The sequence below is a fragment of the Rhinopithecus roxellana genome, chromosome 15 (assembly GCF_007565055.1).
Source record: "Rhinopithecus roxellana isolate Shanxi Qingling chromosome 15, ASM756505v1, whole genome shotgun sequence".
Classification (NCBI taxonomy): domain Eukaryota; kingdom Metazoa; phylum Chordata; class Mammalia; order Primates; family Cercopithecidae; genus Rhinopithecus; species Rhinopithecus roxellana.
This window is the reverse complement of record NC_044563.1, coordinates 15062407-15083105: the sequence shown is the minus strand read 5'-3', so window position 1 is coordinate 15083105 and position 20699 is coordinate 15062407. Positions and strand designations below refer to the sequence as shown.

At 41.8% G+C, this 20699-nt stretch overlaps 1 protein-coding gene across 5 annotated transcripts in view; it reads right to left on the bottom strand.

The window, feature by feature from the left end:
• The window catches only part of EXT2 (exostosin glycosyltransferase 2), a 199511-nt gene that overhangs the window by 166333 nt on the left and 12479 nt on the right, over nucleotides 1-20699 (bottom strand). For all 5 annotated transcript variants that reach the window (XM_010378050.2, XM_010378049.2, XM_030917809.1 and 2 more), the window contains 5 exons: nucleotides 19439-20004; nucleotides 18408-18497; nucleotides 13336-13452; nucleotides 2799-2994; nucleotides 815-954 (listed from right to left, as the gene is read on the bottom strand). In XM_010378050.2, the coding sequence (XP_010376352.1) occupies nucleotides 815-954; nucleotides 2799-2994; nucleotides 13336-13452; nucleotides 18408-18497; nucleotides 19439-19974 (1079 nt within the window). In that variant the 5' untranslated portion in view covers nucleotides 19975-20004. The remainder of the gene's footprint in view (nucleotides 1-814; nucleotides 955-2798; nucleotides 2995-13335; nucleotides 13453-18407; nucleotides 18498-19438; nucleotides 20005-20699) is intronic.

Here is a 20699-nt window from a genome sequence, read left to right as displayed (position 1 = left end):
TCAGAATTACCTGGGAGCTTTAACATTCAGAATACCCAAGAATTAGGCAAGGCTTTTTTTTTTTTAAGCTCTCCAGGTGAGTCTACTCTGCAGTCAGAGTTGAACACTGGTCTAGGCTAGCAGTTGGTAACCATTTTCTGAAAAGCAACAGTCCCCAACCTTTTCGGCACCAGGGACCGGTTTCGTGGAAGACAATTTTTCCACAGACTGGGTTTGGCAGGGAATCGTTTGGGGATGAAACTGTTCCACACCGATCATCAGGCATTAATCGAATTCTCATAAGGAGAGCACAACCTATATCCCTTGTATGCACAGTTCACAGCACGGTCCACGCTCCTGTGGTAATTTAATGCCACCACTGATCTGACAGGAGGCAAAGCTCAGGTGGTAATGCTCAGTGGCCCGCTGGTCACCTCCTACTGTGCAGCCTGGCTCTAAACAGGCCACAGTCCGGGATTTGGGGACCCCTGTGATAAAAGGCCAGATAGTGATATTTTAAGCCCTGCATGTCATCCAATTTCTGTTGCAATTACTCAACTCTGCCAATGTGACACAACAACAGCCAGACTATACATAAAGGAAGGGACATGGCTGTGTTTCAATAAAACTTGACTTACAAAAACAGCCAGCCTGCAAACTGGCCTCAGTTTGTGAACTGTTCTAGGCCAACGTACTAACTCTCTTGATGGAAAATAGAGAAAAACTATCTGTAGTAGTTCTTGAACCAGGGTATACATTACAATGACCTGAGGGGATTTTATTTATAATACATGCAGAACCACTAGTGTAGAGTTTACCAGAAGGTACTACCCACCTCTTCCAGTCAAGAACTTCAGAGAAAGGCAAAATATAGGAGTCTGCAATGACAACTGGGACACAGCCAGCTTGTAACACATCGCTCAATATTGCCTGGCCCAGCCGAGCTCCACGAAGGACCACACAGAAAGTAGCCTCCTGCAGGAACACAAAAGAGGTAGGAGATTACAAACTAGTTTTGCTGATCCACTAACTTTGATCCCTATAGACCACAAAGTTTCTACAACGGTTGACGCCAAGCAATACTGAGGCATCTTGACACAAAAATGCCAAAAGACAACAGCTCACACCTGTAAAACTTGAAAAGTTTAAATAGCTGCAATGTTTTGTATTAATATTTCTACTCTTCAATGCCACCACTGTTGGCCTTCTGAAAATGTTCAAAGTCAATGTCAAAGTCTTCCTCTAGACAGTTAACAATGTGACTTTCCGCAAATGGGTCTCTTTAGGCCCTAGTGTACTATGTAAACACACCACAGCACACTGTCTGACATCTCTTACAGTACTTACCTCGGCCTACCTTATAATGGAATTATTTTGTCTGGGAATTTCAGGCTCTCTAGAAGACCCCCTATAGGGAAGGTATCAAATCTCTTTTCATCTTTCTACCCCCCATAGCATCTAACAGTGTGCTTTTTATATAGAAGATATTCATTTCATGAATTCAATGCCTCTGAAAAGATATTAAGACTGATATGTTCTATTAAAAAAAAATCTCATAAAAAATGTCTTCCTCATTTACTCCCTCAAACCCCCTCAATGTGGGGAATACTTGGGAAAAGGAGAGATGTACCACAGAAAAAACAGTTGCAATAGGTAAACCAAAATATAGAGACCCTAACTATCTAACATTCTGTTTCTCCCAGTTTTTGCCTCTTAAGGAGGGGAAAAGATTAAAAAACAAAACAAAACAAAAACAACAACAATTTAAAAAAACACTAATCGTTAAAGCTAGAGAAAAGGAAAGTTCAGTAAAAGAAATAAAGGAATTCAATATTCCAAACACCTCTGGGGATAAATGAGAAAAACAGCAAGAGGAGAGGAAGGGAAGTCATCATGGTGCCCAGAGGTGCAGGTGGAAAGCTCCCCTGACCTCAAGAGTCAGCATCCAGATGTGGACACATGTGCTGATAACCATTTTTCCTGTCTAGACAAAGGTTACTATAAATACTGCTGCCCTCATCACCACTGTTACCAGCCAGACATTCCAGAGGGAGTGCAGCACTTTTTGAATGTATTTTTACAATCCCAGTATGGGCAACTCTCTGGAGATTTAAAAAAAAAAAATTCACACCAGCTCCTTTATGTTTCTTCTTTAACTAACCTGTGTCCATTTTAAATATTTAGGTAAACAAAGCTCAATTTCTCATTTCCTAGCCCCCATACCGTTGGAATGTCAAATATCCTACATATAAAACATCCCCAAAGGGACTGCTTTCCCTGTGGTTATAGAAGTACAGCCATTCCCATTATGTAAATAAAGGACATGCTACTGACAGGACATGCTAAAGGTGGCAAGAACACCAAATACCAAAACTATAAAAACAACCCCCAAACCCCTTCACTCCAGGGAAAGTTCACTGTGGCTCTGTAGGCCAGTATGGTCAAGGGATGCAAGTTGCCACCTCAAAGAAGAAAATTTCTCTGGACTGCCTTGTGAATACAGGGGTAAAAGCAAGATACATTTGCCTGATTTGTCCATGTGGCTTCTCTGTGAATCTATGAGATTTGTGTTTTTGAAGTATAATGAATATCTGAAAGGAGTATGAACTCTCATAGGCCAAGCAGCTTTGCACGAACACAAGACACCAGACATCCAAGTACCTGAAGGTCTACATGTCCAGTAAAGAGCAATGCTACGTTTTTTTCCCCTTGAGTAATTCTAGTGGCATGTGGAAAACAACTCAGGATTGTTGGGCTCAATTTTAACCCATGGAAGCAACTTCTACCGAGCCTTGTGAGAGGTAATGAATGACACTCACCTGTAGCACCTGTGGGTAATCGAAGACCTGGTGCTTGTGGCAGCGCTTACGGATAGAAAGGACACCCTCTGAGAGGTTGGTGCATTTATCAAGTACTAACACTGACTCTCCGTGTTTGACCTGGAGGGCTTCTAGGTCTTCTCTGTACTCGGGATGGAGACCCACCTGAGACGATATGAGGAAGTGTCGCCGTGGACTACAAGGGAAAAAACAGGTGATTGGAAAATTGCAGCTGGTATGTTAGTCAAGGTATCAAAGTCAAAGACAAACTTTGATATTAAACTTATGGCACTAAGTGTTTCCTTACCAGTCTTGACATCCACCGATTTTTTCAAAATTATCTTCTGTAGTATTAGTAAATATTTAACATATTATATATTGTGAGAAGGTAAGACATGATTCATTCACACACTGAAATATTATGCAATTGTAACAAATCTTATTTGGGAACAGTTGTTGATATTGTGAGGAAATGCTTATAATATGCTAAGCTGACAGCGCATGCTATAAATAAGTGTGTGTGTGTGTGTGTGTGTGTGTGTGTGTGTGTGTGTGTATGTAGAAAGAGAGAAACTAACTGATTATTTGGAAGGAACATCAAAGTGTCGTCTTAGTTACATCTGAGTCCCAGATCTAAAAGGCACTGGAAGCTGGCTGCATTCTTCAAATGGGGGAAGAGGGAAGCTCGATGGGAAGCACTGGCATGCAACTGAAGGACTCTGGAAAGGGCTCCTCCTGGCTGTCGAACAGCATCCCTGTGCAATGGAGAGGCTCCAGGGAAAGTCCTCATCATCAAGGCCACATAAATGGGAGGGAGACCGAATTGGCAGTTGAAAACAAGAAGTAGAAAAAACGATCTTCATTAAAGCCTAGAATCTCCAGTCTTAACATCTGGATGGCAAGGATGTATAAAAGAAAATAGAGAAAGAAAGATCTCCAAGGGTCTAGTGCCATGCAGATCTTCACAAGAGACAGAAATGGGAACACAAAGTTAGTAAGCCTGAAGTCAAGGGGACGATTTTGGGGAGACCAGATGGGAAGTAATTCCCTCCTGGAAGACAAGACTCCCACAAGACAGACAGAGTGCAGAACATAAAAGCTATACGGGTTGAGTATATCAAGTCTGTAAATCTGAAATTCAAAATGCTCCAAAATCCAAAACTTTCTGGATGCCAACATGATGCTCAAAAGAAACACTCATTGAAACAGTTTAGATTTCTGGATTTGGAATGCTCAACCAAGAGTATAATGCGAATGCTCCAAAATCTGAAAAAATCAGGAATCCAAAACACTTCTGGTCCCGAGCATTTTGGATAAGGGATACTCAATCTGTTTAGGCCAAGGGACCACAAGGAATCAGTGTCAAAGAGAAGAATCACAGAAAGCATGTTCCAGGAAGAAATGAAACACTCATCAGGCCTAGAAGCAACACGCAGTGAAATCCAGCTCAAACTGGTACAGCCCAGGGAAAATACTAGGACTACATATCTCTCACAGGCAACGCCACCACGCAACCTAGAGTTTGTGAACCCATCCATTTTTTGTTTGTTTGTTTGTTTTTGGCTTTGTTTTGTCTTGTGGGACTCTTGTCTTCCAGGAGGGAATTACTTCCCATCTGGTCTCCCCAAAATCGTCCCCTTGACTTCAGGCTTACTAACTTTGTGTTCCCATTTCTGTCTCTTGTGAAGATCTGTTTTTGGCTTTGAAGAGAGAATGGTAATTGTTACTTTCGCTTAGTTACTCAGACTTGTTTGGAAGTTCTAGCTGGGGAGCATCTCACTCAATAATTATACTCTAACTGAGAAGGTCATCTTCTTTTACAGAGGATTAAGCTTCAGGTCCAAATCACATAAAGCAATGAGTGAAGGTGAACACTAGGCTAGGTGAACACTAGGCTGGCCTAGCCAGCCAGACTAGTCAAATAAACCCAGAGAAAAGAGCAACCTATACCACAGCCAGACTGCTTTTACATCCTCAGAATCAATTATTTTTTTGGCCAAACTAAGAGCAAAAGGCACTTCCCACATCACAATTAAGAAAAAAAGGAACCAGCAGACTCCCTAGAACTTCACTGTCTAATAGCGACTAGCTACCTGAGGCCATTTAAATTAAACTAATTAAAAAAAAATAAAATTAAAAGTTCAGTTTGTCAGTCACACTAGGCCCACTGCCAGTGCTCAGTAGCCATCCTATGTGGCTGGGGGCTGCCTGATAGCACAAATGTAGACCATGTACTTACTGCAGAAACTTCTACTTAATGGAGCCGTTCCACGAGGTAGGTGAGAGTCAGAGGCCAGGGTGAGGGTAAGTGAGATAAGAAAGATATACAGCAGCAACTCAGCAGGGAGATGGTTTGGATCAGCTGTACAGACTGGTTCCTTTTTCCTGGCCCATTTCCTCCTAAATTACAATTTATTGAGCAATATGTTGAATATTTACAGCCAAAAGTATTCTTTGTAGACATTGAAACAGGCTTTTGAGTTCTACTCCCAGCCCTGAGCCTCAGTAATTTTTCTTTTATAAAAGTATTAATTTTCAGAGGATGACTTAGTGATGGTGAGATCACATACAGGGAGCACACGCAGTTCATCTCAAAGTAAACACCATTTTTGCTCAAATTATTTCTATAATCAAACTTACCTGTTTAAACTAGAGGAAAATTTATAGTCAAACCCACAAGACAAGCAGGGACACTTCCTCAATAATTAAAGCTATTCAAAAATGAAATGGACTGTCTTGTGAGTTGGTGATTTTTCAATATAAACCAGAAACTTTTTCAGGAAAAAGTTACTGAAAACTCATGCTTCAAGTTAAGAGCTAAATGGTCTTTAAAGGTCTTTCCAAACCATAAGACCCTGGTTCTTTGAAGGATCTCATGGATGTTTCTGGAGCCTTTCTCTTTAAGTAGAGCTGATAGCACAAAACTAGTGTTCTACCCTCTCCAGAAAAAGAATAAACAGGTGGGCATCCAATAGGGGTGAAGAGGATGTCCAGGCAGAAGGGCATAGAGTGTTGGAGTCCCAGAGGGCATTTCTGCATGGTCAGGTGGGGAAGAAGGCGCATGTGGAATGTTCAAGTCCTAGTGGGCTGGAAGCTTCTGCTTAAGAGAAGAGTAGTAAGGTAGCCTGGCGCAGGATGTCAGAGCCCCAGAAGGAAAAAGAAGGCTTCTGTGCTGGGGTAAGGGTTATGGGGATGCTGGAGACCAAGTGAGGTTAGGAGGGCATCTGGGCAGCTCAGAACAGAGTGTTAGAGCCTGGGCAGGCTGAGAAGGGTGCCCAAATTGTGGGGAGAATGGTGGTAATGATAGCATCACTCCAGCGCTAGAACCCAAGAAGTGTGAGGAAGGCATCTGTGCCGGGACGGTGCAGAACAGCACAACGTGGGGGGACAGAGTCTAAGCAGGGATGAGGAGGGGTAGGGAAGGCCTCTGTGCAGTGTGGGGGCAGGGGGGCAACAGAAGTTTGATTAATATAAGAGAGTTGATCAAATAAGTAAAGATATTGAGGATAATGGGAGCCAGATTTCTAGGAGTCAGAGAAGGGAGTTACAAATATGGAAAGAGAGAAAACCAGAATGCCCCTGCAGTGTCGGATGGAACTGGAGATACTGAGATGAATGCACGGTTTTCAATACAATAGATAGACATCTGTCTGTACAGATATAGAAATAAATACAGATGTTGATGTGTGGTGCTCAAAGAAACTCTGAAGAAAGACTCTGGGTTAACTTTCACTGATAAGAAATAAAGTTCTATTTTAGACATTCAGTTACCAGGATCACTGGATCCCCGCTCTACTGCTACTCCATTTTCAACATAAATGTGTAGATGTGAACGAGTCTAAAAATGTGTCCCCTGCTTGCATGCTGGCTGTCCCTGACAGGGCAGATGGTTGAAGGAGTATGCCCATTTTAGTTTTAAGCCAACTACATTTTAAGGTGGATTTGTTTTCCTTTTAAAGGCTAAAATGACTATCTATGGCTTTCATGTCTCCTAGCAGCACTGATATCTAAGTTTAAGCAAAACCATGCTGAGAACTTGAAGTCTCCCTCAATAGTAACAGTTGTAAACTCCCAATTTAGTTCCTTTTAGAAGGAAAATGACAAGAATTCCAGCTGAGGCCAAAACAGCTGTGAGAAGCAGCTATCAATAGCAACAATCATCCGCTTTCCATTGAACAAATACTGACAGAGATTTAAAACAAAAATAAAAGCAAAGCTCTCGCTATTCTGTATAGCCCGCAAGAGATGTGGGAATTCCCTTAAACAGCAACTCTCACAAGGACCAACAAACCCAAAACACTGCCATGAGGTGGCCCACCCTGCCTTCTCCCAAGTCCCTGGCAGGACGATGAGTCTGAACCTGTCTTCACTTTTTTATTTTTATTTTTTTTGTCTGGGTTTTCGGGGGCAGGGAGGGGTGGTGGTGGGAGATGTTCTCATATAAAAGCTAACACCACAAGTGCATGGCCAGACTGCAAGCTGGCACCGAAATGGACAGCACCGGCCCAAACCAATTTGCAGAAATCGGCCAGCAGAGGGAGGTTCATGCTCAGTGCAGACTGACCTTTTGGTGCTACCCTGAAGATAAAATAGACACTCCTGTCGGGTTATTGAACCACAGAACTTTAGAAACTAACTAACACCTTTTCAAAGGATCCAGTTAAAGATATTAATTCCGGCTGAGTTATACATAAAAATTAGAGACACTAAATTACTAGGAAAATACCACCAATATATAATCTCTGAAACTAATTATATATCAATGTATCTAAATCTCTGAAACTAATTATTTGAAAATGAGTTTTACTGTTTGGAGTGGTTTTTCTCCTTTGTTTTATTTTCACTAAAGCTTTTATTTTCAGTTTTCTTCCCTGGATTAAATCTGAAAGGGATCAAGAGTCCTAAACCAATATAAGAGAGCTAGATTATATGAGAGGGATTAAACAATAAAGAGAGAGTTTGGTTCAAGTGGTCTCAAGAAAAGTGCACTTAAGACAGAGGCCCACAGGCAGCTGAGCAGTCCTAGCAGACCAGTCCTCACATGTCACTCTCTGCCTCACCCAGGGTTTCTCAACCCCAGCGCTGCTGACATTTGCACTCAGTACTTCTTGTTGTTGGGGGTTGCCCTGTCCTATGCAGAGAAGAATTAACATAGCAGGCCTGAGTGTTCTCCTTAGAAAGGCTTGCTTATAAGTTTGGTTTTTGGCTGTCATCTTGAAACTTGGATTTGGAGAGGGTTCCCATCATCCCTGGAAACGATAAGAGTGGCTCCCTGTGTTCAAACTGCACAAACACATGTGGTTTATGCTGAACACATGCTTTCCTTCTGGGAGTCTGGAAGTTTGGCACGTGCCAGGCAGAGACAGCCTATGCAATCAGCTCCTAAGAAAGGCCCTGGGTGCTAAGTCTCTGACGAGCTCCCTTGGTTGACAGCATTTCACAAGTGTTGTCACCGCTTGCTGCTGAGGGAACTGAGCACATCCTGTGCACTCCACTGGAAGACGGTGCTTGGAAGCTTGTGCCTGGTTTCCGCCAGATTCACCCCATGTGCCTTCTAACTCTCTGACTGTGCTGTGCATCCTTTTGCTGTAATAAGTCACAGACATTAGTTCAATTATATGCTGAGTCATGGAGCCCTCCTGGCAAATCATAGTAACTAGAAGTGGTCTTCAGGACCCTCTGACATACATCCCCACAGTCATGACAGTCAAACATGTATATACATATATATATATATATATATATATATAAAGCCAAATGTCCCCTGGGGAACAAAATCATTCCCTTTCTCCTGATGACAGCCAGCAGTCTAGCCCAATATTTGGTCCAAACAGGCCTTCAATAAAGGTTTGACTTGAAGTGAACTGAACTCAACTGAATTGAATTAAATAATTTCCAGAACAACTTTAGGAGGAAAAAAAGAGGAAAAGAACTGAATGAAAGCTTTTTAAATCACACAATAGATTTAAGTAAATGCTCACAGAAGCAGCAAACAGAGAAGTAACTCTTTTCTCTACTTAACAGTTATTTCTATCTCATTCTACATAAATATGCCAAATTAAGATCCTAGGCACATAACAGAAACTTGTACCGCCCCAGAGGGTACCAGCTGGGCTAATGTAGATCATCCTTTCTGAGTTTATGAAAATCTAATCTCGAAATAGGGCACTGAATTATATCAGTTTCTTCTGTTCATGAATTCACTGTAAGAATTATTTGTGTATTTCCATTTTGATGATAATCCAAAAACTTTGTATGGGAATAGTTTTGCTCGTATTCAATGATGAATACTACTAAAAAATATTCAACTTCCAAGTTTGTATTTAGTGGGCTAATGAGATGAGAGAAATGCTTACAACATAAATCATAAAGCAGTAGAGTAAAACGCAGATAGAATCTAGGCTGTGGGTACACATGATGTTCACTATAAAATATTTTAAACTTCGCTGTTTGGACATTTTCATAATAAAATATTGGGAAAAAATATGAATCATGCATCTGCACCATATGAAGATAAATGATGTCACAATATGCTATCTAAAGGGAAGCTTCTAACGGTTCAAATAGAAAACATGGTTAAAAAAAAAAAGTACTTTGTCACCCAGCATACAACAGTATAGGCACATCAAACCCAGCAAACCCATAATTAACTCCATATTCACCTAAAAGATGTAATCCCATTTCAAAGAAACAGCATCAGCTATCATATTAAATTATGTTAATCTGAATGTTATTAGTTTTGTAGATGTGCTTATATTTAATTTGTAAATTTGTTTCAGTTTTGTAGTTGTATAAGCAGACAGTTTAGACTTTTTTATTTATATTTACTTATAACAAAAAATTGTTAATTAAAATGCAAGGGACCTTGAATAGTCAGAAAAACTCTGAAAAAGAAGAACACAGCCTGGGCAACATCACAAGACCCTGTCTCTACAAAAAATTAGCCAGGCGTGGTGGCGTGTGCCTATAGTCCTAGCTACTTGGGAGGCTGAGGACGGAGGATCACCTGAGCCCAGGGGTTCAAGGCTGCAGTGAGCTATGATTCCACCAATTCAATCCAGCACTCCAGAGTGACAGAGCGAGACTTTGGCTCTTAAAAAAAGAAAAAGGAAGAACAAAGTTGGAGAACTTACATTTATTTCAAAACTGAATACAAAGCTATGGTAACCAAGACAATGTGGTACTGGCATAACAGACATATAGACCAACAGATTCGAATTGAGAATCCAAAAATAAACCCATATATCTATGACCTGCAAGTAACCAAGGGTACCAAGACCACTCAATGGAAGAAGACTCGTTTTTTCAACAAGTGGTGTTCAGACAACTAGACATACACAAGCAAAAGAATGAAGGTGGACCCCCCACCTTATACCACATACAAAAATTAACCAAAATGAACCAAAAATCTAAATGTAAGAGCTAAAACTGTAGAATTCTTAGAAGAAAACGTAAGGGTAAATCTTCATGGCCTTGGATTACACAATGGTTTCTTTAAAATGACACCAAAACTGCAAGTAACCAAAGGAAAAATAGACATGACTTCATCAAAATGAGGAACTTTTGTGCATCAAAGGACACTATCAAGAAAGTGAGGCCAGGCGCGGTGGCTCACGCCTATAATCCCAGTACTTTGGGAGGCCAAGGCAGGCGGATCACCTGAGGTCAGGAGTTTCAGACTAGCCTGACCAACATGGAGAAACCCCGTCTCCGCTAAAAATACAAAATTAGCTGGGCGTGGTGCCACATGCCTCTAATCCCAGGTACTTGGGAGGCTGAGGCAGGAGAATTGCTTGAACCTGGGAGGTGGAGGTTTTGGTGAGCCGAGATCGCGCCATTGCACTCCAGCCTGGGCAACAAGAGCGAAACTCCGTCTCAAAAAAAAAGAAAAAAAAGAAAGTGAAAAGCAACCTATAGAACGGGAGAAAGCATTTGCAAATCATGTATCTGATGAAGGTCTAACATCTGTTATAGATAAAGAATTGTTACAGCTCTACAATAAAAAGACAATTCAATTTTACAACGGGCAAATGATCTGAATAGACATTTCTCCAAAGAAGTTACATAAACGGCCGATAAGCACATGAAAAGATACTCAAAATTATTAGTCAGTGGGGAAATGCAAACCAAAACCACAATGAAGATACGACTTCACATTCACTAGGATGGCTAGAATAAAAAACACAGGCAATAACAAGGCTTAGTGAGGATATGGGGAAATTGAAACTCTTATACGTGGCTGGTGGGAATGTGAAATGGTGCAGCCGCTTTGGAAAAGAGTTTGGCAGCTCCTCAAAAAGTTAAACATAGAGCTACCGTAGGACCCAGCAGTTCTGCTCCTAGGTCAAGAGAACTGAAACCAGCTTTACACAAAAACTTGTATACAAATGTTCATAGCAGCATTATTCCTAAGAGCTAACAGGTGGAAATAATCCAAATTTCCATCAACTGATGAAGAGATGAACAAAATGTGGTATATTCATATGATGAAATATTCAGCCGAAAAACAAAGGAAGTACTGATTCTGTGCTATGACATGAATAAGCCTTGGAAACATTATGCTAAGTGAAAGAAGACAGGTACAAAAGACCACTTATTGTATAATTATATTTATAGGAAATGTCCAAATAGGCAAACCCATAGAGACAAAAAGCAGATTAAGGATTCTTGCTGGGGACAGAGGTTAAGGGCTGACTGTTATTAGATATTAAGTTTATGGAGTGATGAAAATGTTCTAAAATTAGGTAGTAGGCCTGATGATAGTTGCACAATTTTGTGAATATACTAAAAACCACTAAATTGTACACATTAAAACAGTAAATTTTATGGTATATAAATTAATCTCAATTTTAAAAATAAAATAAGTCAACTCTGGGAGTCCATGAAGGGAGAAAAATCCAGGAAGATATCCCAAGCAACAAGCTCATGAACCACTCAGTCTTGCTCTGCACTTGCCTAAGGGTAGAAACAAAAATGTCTCAAGCTCGCCTGGGCTTTACACATCGTCCACATAACAAAATTTGCTAAGTGAATGGCTAATGTAAGTTTCAGAATTTGGTCCCGGGCCACATGGCAGAACATAAACAGGAGAGACATGTCTTCTCCTGAGAAAAGTTATCTTACTTCTCAGAGTCCACAAAGGTTTCTAAGGGGACATTTGAGATACTTAAAGAATGGTTCCAATGTTCTCCAAGCAAACTATTTCCATGACACCCATTTCTCAAACCAAATATGACATTTTTAGTGTCACAATTTATATATTGGTCACCTCTGCTTCTGAGCACTTCCACACAAGTAAAGGATGCTTTTATGATGTTTGTTTAAAGCTCATTGAGATTCTCACCAGGAAATAGCACAATTTTTACATAGACTACAGAAAAAAAAGGTTACATCCATGCTCCACATCCATGTTGTCAGCCCTTTTCATTTACTCCCTCACATACTAAAATAGGAGCCAAGAAATGCCAGATATTGAAGATACGGTAATTTAAAAAAACAGCTGGACACAGTGGCAAGGGCCCTACAGTTCCTGCTACTTGTGAGGCTGAGGCAGGAGGGTCGCTTGAGCCCAAGAGTTTGAATCTAGCCTGGACAACAGAGCAAGACTCTGTCACTTAAAAAAGCAAAAAAAAAAAAGCAAAAACAAAAACCTAACCTAAGCTTCACTGCATGTACAAAATCCAAAATCCAAACAAGACAGGCTTTGAGCAAGACATCACGATGGGCATCACGTGTGTCACTCTAGGAGACGTGTAGGCTGCTATGTGAGCACAAAGCATAGGAGCCAGTGCAGGGGCCAAGAAGGTACCCCCTCCACCCCACCCCAGAAGGTGGTTTCAAGCTGAAACCTAAGGCACAAGCAGGATTTTAGATCGATGAAGATGAGGAAAAAGGTCTGCAGACAGTGGAGAGTGTGTCTACCGCCCAGAAAACTGAGAGAAAGCACAGCATGTTCTAGGAACTGAAAGAAGTAAAAAGTTCTCAGACACAAAGCTAAAGATGGAGATAGCGGTCAGATGATAGAGAGCCTTGAAAGATGTTTTAAGGACTGTGGGCTAAGGACCAACGTGAATCTTATCCTAAGGGCAATGTGAAGCCAAGGATCAGACTTGAGCGTAGGAAGACCAGAGGCAGGGAAACCACACAGGAAGCCATTTCAGCAACCCAGGGGAGAGATGACAGTTCCCTGGTCTAGGGTAGAGGAGGAGGAGTTGGGGAGCAGATAGACCTAGGAAGTATTTAGGATGTAGAATCAATAGGACTTCCTACTTTGATAAAGGAAACAAAGGAGAGAAAGGAGTTAAGGATACCACATGGATTCCTGGTTTAGAAAACTTGGTACACAGCTCTGTGACTTTACGGAGATAGAGAAAACTGCAGGATGAATGAGACTGGTGTGGAGGTGGGAAAGATGGGTGCCTCAGGGACCCTGCCCTGGAACTGATGTTTTGGTTGCTTTGATGCCCACCACACTAAACCTCGTCAACATCTCACAGATTCAGTAAAGGCAAACCTGGCTGGGATGAATGTACCTTACCCTGGTCCTTTCTCTGGAAGATCCACCTCAGCTGACAGTGGACTATAGACAGGAATGCTGACATCGTAGCCTTGCCGGTAAGTCCATGTAGAAAAGCCGCCGCCAGCTAACAGGGCCCTAAGAGCAAAGGATTTTGTTAAATGATGAGAAAGAAGGACTTTATTCTGATACACACTGTGGAGAGGAACAGGAGTTACTGAATCTTTATTATCAAAACCAGCTAATGTTTACGGAGTCATTTTTCTATAAAGACACTGTGTTAAATGCCTTATACACGCATCTCGGGGCCATCAGCTGCATTCTATCCTTGAATAACCAGCCTTCCCCAGGGTCCTAAATAACCTTTCCTTACTTCCCAGTTTTTAAAACACATCATAGCCCAGAGGACACCTTATGGAGAGCCTCTCCGCTGCCTTCCTCAGATCCCATTCACCTCTCCCTAGCCATACTTTATAATTAAACACATTTACAATAACAGGAATAATAACAGTTCTGCATGGGAAGACTGGTTGGGGCAGTCATTTACCAACCACTGACTGGAATCTCAGAAGACAATGGGCCTGGAAAGCAGTGGTGGCCAGAAAGTATCACATCTCATATCATTTACACCCCAGCCTCTCTTCAATCCCTGCCCCAAGCAGTTCTTTCCACCATCATCCCAGAGCTACGTGTCAATCATGTAGCCTCCACCAGTTCTCACTGTCCATTCCAGCTACTTAGTCTTATTAACCCAATTCCCTATACAGGAAGCAGAACCTAGAATTAAACCCTCAGTCCTTCTCTTGCAGTTTGCTTGTATTAGCCTTTACTCTCCTTAATTAGAAAACAGTGACCACATTGTTTTAACTGGATCCAGCAAGTAGTACAATGACACTTCATCAGAGAAAGGAAGCAGGTGTTTATCACACCAACTTTTACTGTTATTCTCTCCCAGGACCCCAAACCCATCAAAATCACTTTCTAAGGCAGAACTCTGCCAACTGCACACACCACAAAGTCTGAGCCAAGATGTCTGAACTGAGAAACCACATTTTTTGCAATATTGATTGCTACCAATCCCCTCCCTGCCCTGATGACAACCTACATTCCCTTCTAACATGACCAGTTTAGGTTCAAAGATTTTCAAACCACCCCTGGAAATCCCACTCTGTTTATTTAAGCTTTATGAAACCAAGAACTGGTGAATGAGGTAACGCGCAGGCTAAAAACTTCTCCAGCTGCTGGTCTACTCTGTAAAATGTAATGACTATCCTTGGTACCAACATACGGTCTTATTTTTCCCGATTAGCATGCAGCACTGAATCCGTCCAACATGAATTTGGGCAGGTTCCATGAACATGATGGCAAGCAGACTCTATGGGCCCCATGGGCTATGTGCAGACAAGCAGACAACCCATGTCTATGGATGCAATATTCAGGCACCCGGCAGTCCAGGTAAGCCAGGGTCGTGGGTGATTAGGTTATTACACTCACAGCCCCAGAGGAGAAGTGGGTGTGCATGTGGAGAGAAAGGAAGCAGGTGTATATCACATCAACCTTTACTGTTATTCTGTCCCTGAGGCCCCAAACTTGTTATTCTGTTCCAGGGGGTTAAGGTGAATGTTCAGCACTGGCAGTAGGAAAGCAGCAATCGGAAGCATGCCTTACGCTGAAGATCATCCACGTGCAATCTCTGTTTGTCATCTCAAAAAGAGCCACGACGGCAACTAGTCAAACTGGCCTCCTGCCCGCCCTGCTACTGACAAGACTTTAACTTTAAAGCACTGTATCTTCTTCTGCCAAGGTCTCCATTACATTATAATGGAGAAAATATTGTAAGCATCCCTTGCTTTACAGAACACATGTTTTACATTGACTGAAAAGTGAATTTCTGAACAGCACATTCTGTTTTCCCATTATGTATCCCAAAATCAGAGATCAGTTCCAAAGTTGCAAGAGACTGAATAGAAAACCTGCAGCTAAGGAAGTATTAATATGATGATCTGACTCCGGTCAGGCCAAGTGTTATATCACTGGAGGTCTCTCCAGCATTTTTAGCACTTTGCAGGGCTGCCTGATTCTGGGACGTCTCCTCTGACACTGAGCCTTCCTCCCCATGGCCTCGTATCCTCCACCCTCCCTAACCCAGTGTTGGGCATGTTTTCTCACAGCTCTCCTGCTATCTAAGTATTCACTGAGGCTGCAAGTTTATCCTTCACTTTCCTTTAAACCATGCATGGAATCAGGCCTGCAAATTCCTCAAATATAAAGCTTCAGGTTTTGCACAAAACAAAACCCAAAAAGCAGACCGATTCTATCGGTCATCCTTATTTGTTCACTGAGTCAAACAAACTGTAAAACAATATTTGTGAGACAGGTAAACATGAGCAAAGGCTAGATATTTACTGACTATTTGTTGATAAGGAAAAATTACTGTTAATTTTCCTAGGGAGGATAATAGCATTATAGTTAGTTACATTTTTTGAAAAGGCTGTATCATGCAGAGATTCACACAAAAATCTTTACAGATGTAATGATCTAATGTCTGGGATTTGTTTCTAGATAATCCAGCGGAGGTGGAGGTGGATGAGAGTCAGGATGAAACAAGACAGGCCACAAGCTAATGATTATGGAAGCTGGACAGAGGATATGTGGGGTTCACTGTACTAGTCTCGCTTCTTTATATAGGTGTGAAATTTTCCATAACAAGTTTAAGTAAATAAATATACACCCACACAGAAGTAGAAATGTGTGAGAGATATTTGCCAAGAAAGGATAATAGAAATTCGAGGTAGTAACAGTATTACAGAACATATCTGAGAAAACTAACATCAGTTAAGTCATTAAGGATGTATAAGCCATTAAATATGCTCCCACTTAAGTTAAAATAAAATGGGTTTGTACGTGTGCTTGTGTCTATATCCACAGAACAAAGACTAGAAAAATATATCATATTTAACAATAAGTATCTTTCAATAAGGGAGTGAAAACAGAGGAGGGAATCAAAGCAGGTTTTTATATTTTACTCTTTATACACTTGTATGCTATTCATATTCAACCCTTGTACAAAGTATATATATATATATCATGTGTATGGATTGTTTTAAACTGCAAGAGAAATAAAAACATTTAAGCAGCATAAAAAAAAACCCATATTCACTGAGCAGAAGACATTTCCCTTCAGTGCAGGTCCTTGTATTGTATTTCCTTGAGTAAAATAATTTTTAAGTAATCACACCTATGACTTTGAACTTTAGGGGATCTTACAGCTGTCTAATCTCGCCCATCTGTTTTCTAATTTCCAAACAACCTGACATGTAGCTCCTGTAAAACCATTCTGCCTTCATGGTTCTTACCTCCTTTGAATCCAGGAGCAAGGATGAAGGATAAAAAAAAATTAACACACAAATCTACTATTCCTTACCCCAACAAGATGGCCACCTAAGTTTCAAAATGAAATTTCCCACATGCAAAGATAAAGAAGGACTAGATGGTGATTCATTACCTGCTATAGGATTGGCTGTAATCACTTACAAAAATATACACACAGGAAAAACTATTTAACCTTCCTGATCCTAACACCTAAACTCTAGCATGTACTCACACTTTCTCCTGTCTACTTGACACCTTCCTGCAGAGAAATGCAACTGCATTTAACATGTGCACTTCATAAATATAAAATCCAACTCCCATACAGATGCATATACCAAAATGTCAGCAAAAAGTGAAATGCCCCAAACAGAAAGAAGCCCTTCTGCAAAGAAATCCAGAAAAGGAGATGGAGACTCTGCATTCCTAACAGCTCTTTTCCTTCCCTTCTCTGTTCTCCAAAGTATTTCACTTCCCCAGAACAACCAAAACAGTAGCCCGCTCAGGAACAGGCACACCTGTTCTGGGGCTGAGAGCCAAATCCGCAATCGCCCTGTGTTCAGCCACTTCCTACAGCATTTGTGCACCCGGACTGCCCTCTATCGTCCAAAATGGTCTCTACACCTAAGCTGAGGGGTGGTCCTGGGGTGTTCGTGTCTTCTAGTTATAATTGTATTTCCAGACAGAAACTCAAAACTGACTTTAGATAATCACTTAAAGCAAAGAAGGTTTAGATTTAATCTTCTGGGGAAAAGGAGTACTAAGTGTCGATTTTCATAATTGATAATGTTAGCCTCTAGCAAGTTGAGAACTAACCTCAGGCTGTTTTCGGGTTAATAGCTCAGGGCGTTGCCTTTTCAGTAACAATGATTTTTAAGAGTTAAACGCCAACTGTAATAAGACTGGTGATAAACGAGTTTAGGTGAACTCTTAACAATCCTATACCTTGAGTACTGCCCAGGACCCTTATATGGGGCCCCAACTTTTTACTTTCCTCAAAGCCTTGAACCAAGCGCTAAGGGAGGTCCCTTAAGGAGCACCTCATACCAGAGCTTTCCAAGAAAGTTCACACCCAAATGTTTCAGTCAGTGGATGAAAGGGCAGATAAATACAGCGAGGGAACTCAAAGTCACTCTCATGCAGTCATGGCCACCCCACACCACATCTGCCTATTTGGAAGGTTATTCTGGAAAGAAGGAAAGGCAAGAGGGGCCAGTAATGAAGGCAGGCAGGCAGGGAGGGAGGGACAGACAGAAAGAACCCTGCTGACTGAAACAACAGAAGGTAAATGAGAATCAGCCTGCCCCCATTGCCCTCTACATTACAGGCTTTGGGTATCACTTTGACATATCCACGCTGCCTTCTCTCAGTAAGCTGTGCATCTACTTGCGGCAAATGCTCCCGAATTCAGAGAGAGCTAGCACAAGCCTGGCACACTTTCAGGGGCTGGATGTGTTACACTCAGAAGTGCACAACCCAGAGTGGGAAAACAGTTTTAGAGGCTATGCCAGGACATAGGCCCTAACTGGTTTTCCACAAAAGATTTAAGCACTTTTAAATCTTCAGGAGGAAAATACTTAGGACAATTTTCTAGTTTAATAAACAATTCTGATTACAAAGTATGCGGTAGATTTAGGAATATAATTTCACATGAACAAAAGGATCTGGCATTTACTTAATCCTCAGAAACCCGTCATAAGGACAGCCCCAAATATGCCTCCTACCTGTCTCTGGGGACATCCAGGGCTGTGTTATAATCTGGGGGACCTCCAGGCAACATGTTGAACAACAGGTGATTTGTACCTCGATCCCACCTGTCAAGAAATTTAAAACGTAGGAGAATTCATGTCTACTATGAAGAGACAAGAGTCAGTTACTGGATAACAAGTACCAAGGATCCCCAAGCCAAAATAGGGCCACTTCTCAGGTACGCTAAGCAAACTCCTGGAAATGCCAACAGCACATCAGATACAGGTCAGGCTCCATGACAGAAAAAATGGACGGACGTGTACTTCAAGCTTGTCCCATACAGAACTGCTTCTAATAATGAAAAGTTGAAAACTATCCAAATGTTCACCATTTGGTTAGAGAAACACAAACACATTAGAGAAGCCTGGCTAAATATATGGTCGAACATCTGCAAACTGGAATACTATGCAACCCTTAAGGTTATATAGTAAAAGAACATAAAATTATGTCATAATTTGGAAATATATTCGTGATATATAAGGGGAAAAGCAAAAGAGCATGTACTGTGTGATCCCATTTGGGACAAAACATTTATATACACATGTGTATGTACATTTTTAGTAACATCAAAATATTAATAATGTTTATCTCTTAAGAGGCAGGATTTCGGAATGAATCTTAGATTCTTCTTTTCGCTTACCTGTATTTTCAGACTTCTTACAGTGAATGTGTATTATGTAAGTGCTAAGAGGAGGCGGGAGCATGTTTAGATTTAAAAGGAAGAATATAGGAAGAAGAGCCACCCTTAGTTTGGAAACTCTAAGAGGCTGGGAACCCACAGCAGTAGTGCCGGAGACGGTAGACTACTCTTCACCGGCACACAGGCAGATGCTGCCACACAGGCCTCGTGCTGCAAGTCAGTCCCTTCAACACACCCCGTCCTGCAAGAAGACAGCATCGGGAGGCCGACTCAAGAGCAGAAGCATTCCCATCCTTCCCTTCCCTTTAGTCCCCTGAGGGTCACTCAAGGATCTCTTGGGCGCTGGGCTGTACCAGTGTGAGATACCTAGAGAGTTGGGCCAACACTTGCGCTGTCTCCTTGATGCGGAGTGTGTTCTGGTTAAGCACATCGATGGAGGGAACAAACAGGCAGGCCCGGTTGATGTCATCAGTGTAGTAGTCACTGTCTGAGATGGCTGTGAGCAGTTCATTATACTCCCGGGAGATGGTGTTGCTGACAGGCACGCCAAAGTCATCCACGTACTTTTTCAGAGCATAGATATACACCTTGATTTTGTTCTTTGGGTTGAAGCCACAGCGGTAGACATCAAAACACGTATGCATTCTGCAACTGAGATCCCCGCGCTCTGGGATGGGACTGTTGGCTGGCAGCCTGACCACCGGCACATCACGGACGCTACGCTTCTCTACATTCCAGTCATTTGAGGACTCGATAGAATGGGGCCAGAACTGAAACATGCCAGTGGCAATGAGGCCCAGGAGGACAATGGAGAAGAGGGTGATATAGTAGATTCGGTGCTTGGTCTTCATTCTTGGGATGAGGGCAGGACCCCGGATATTATACTTGACCGACGCACACATAATGACACAGACAGCCTCTTTCTCACACTCCTGGTCACCAGGGAGAGAAATAAGAAAAATCAAGTGTTTAGGATGGCAAATGACACTGGAAAAGACTATTGAACTTTTTTTTTCTTTTTTCTTTTTTTTGAGAAAGGGTCTTACTCTGTCACTCAGGCTGGAGTGCAGTGGTGCAATCTCAGCTCACTGCAACATCCACCCCCTCAGGCTCAAGCGATCCTCGCACCTTAGCCTCCCAAGTAACTGCGACCACCACGCCCAGCTAATTTTTTGTATTTTTAGTATAGAAGGAGTCTTGCCATGTTGCCCAGGCTGGTCTTGAACTCCTGAGCTCAAGCTATCAGCCTGCCTCAGCCTCCCAAAATGCTAGGATTACAGGCATAAGCCACCGCGCCCAGCCTCGACTTTTAATGTACCTATTTCTTTCCTAAAGTGGTGTGGTGAAATAACAAAAAGGGATTTTGGACACTTCTTATAAACATGGCCATCAGAGAAATGCAAATCAAAACCACAATGAGATACCATCTCACACCAGTTAGAATGGCAATCATTAAAAAGTCAGGAAACAACAGGTGCTGGAGAGGATGTGGAGAAATAGGAACACTTTTACACTGTTGGTGGGATTGTAAACTAGTTCAACCATTATGGAAAACAGTATGGCGATTCCTCAAGGATCTAGAACTAGAAGTATATGACCCAGCCATCCCATTACTAGGTATATACCC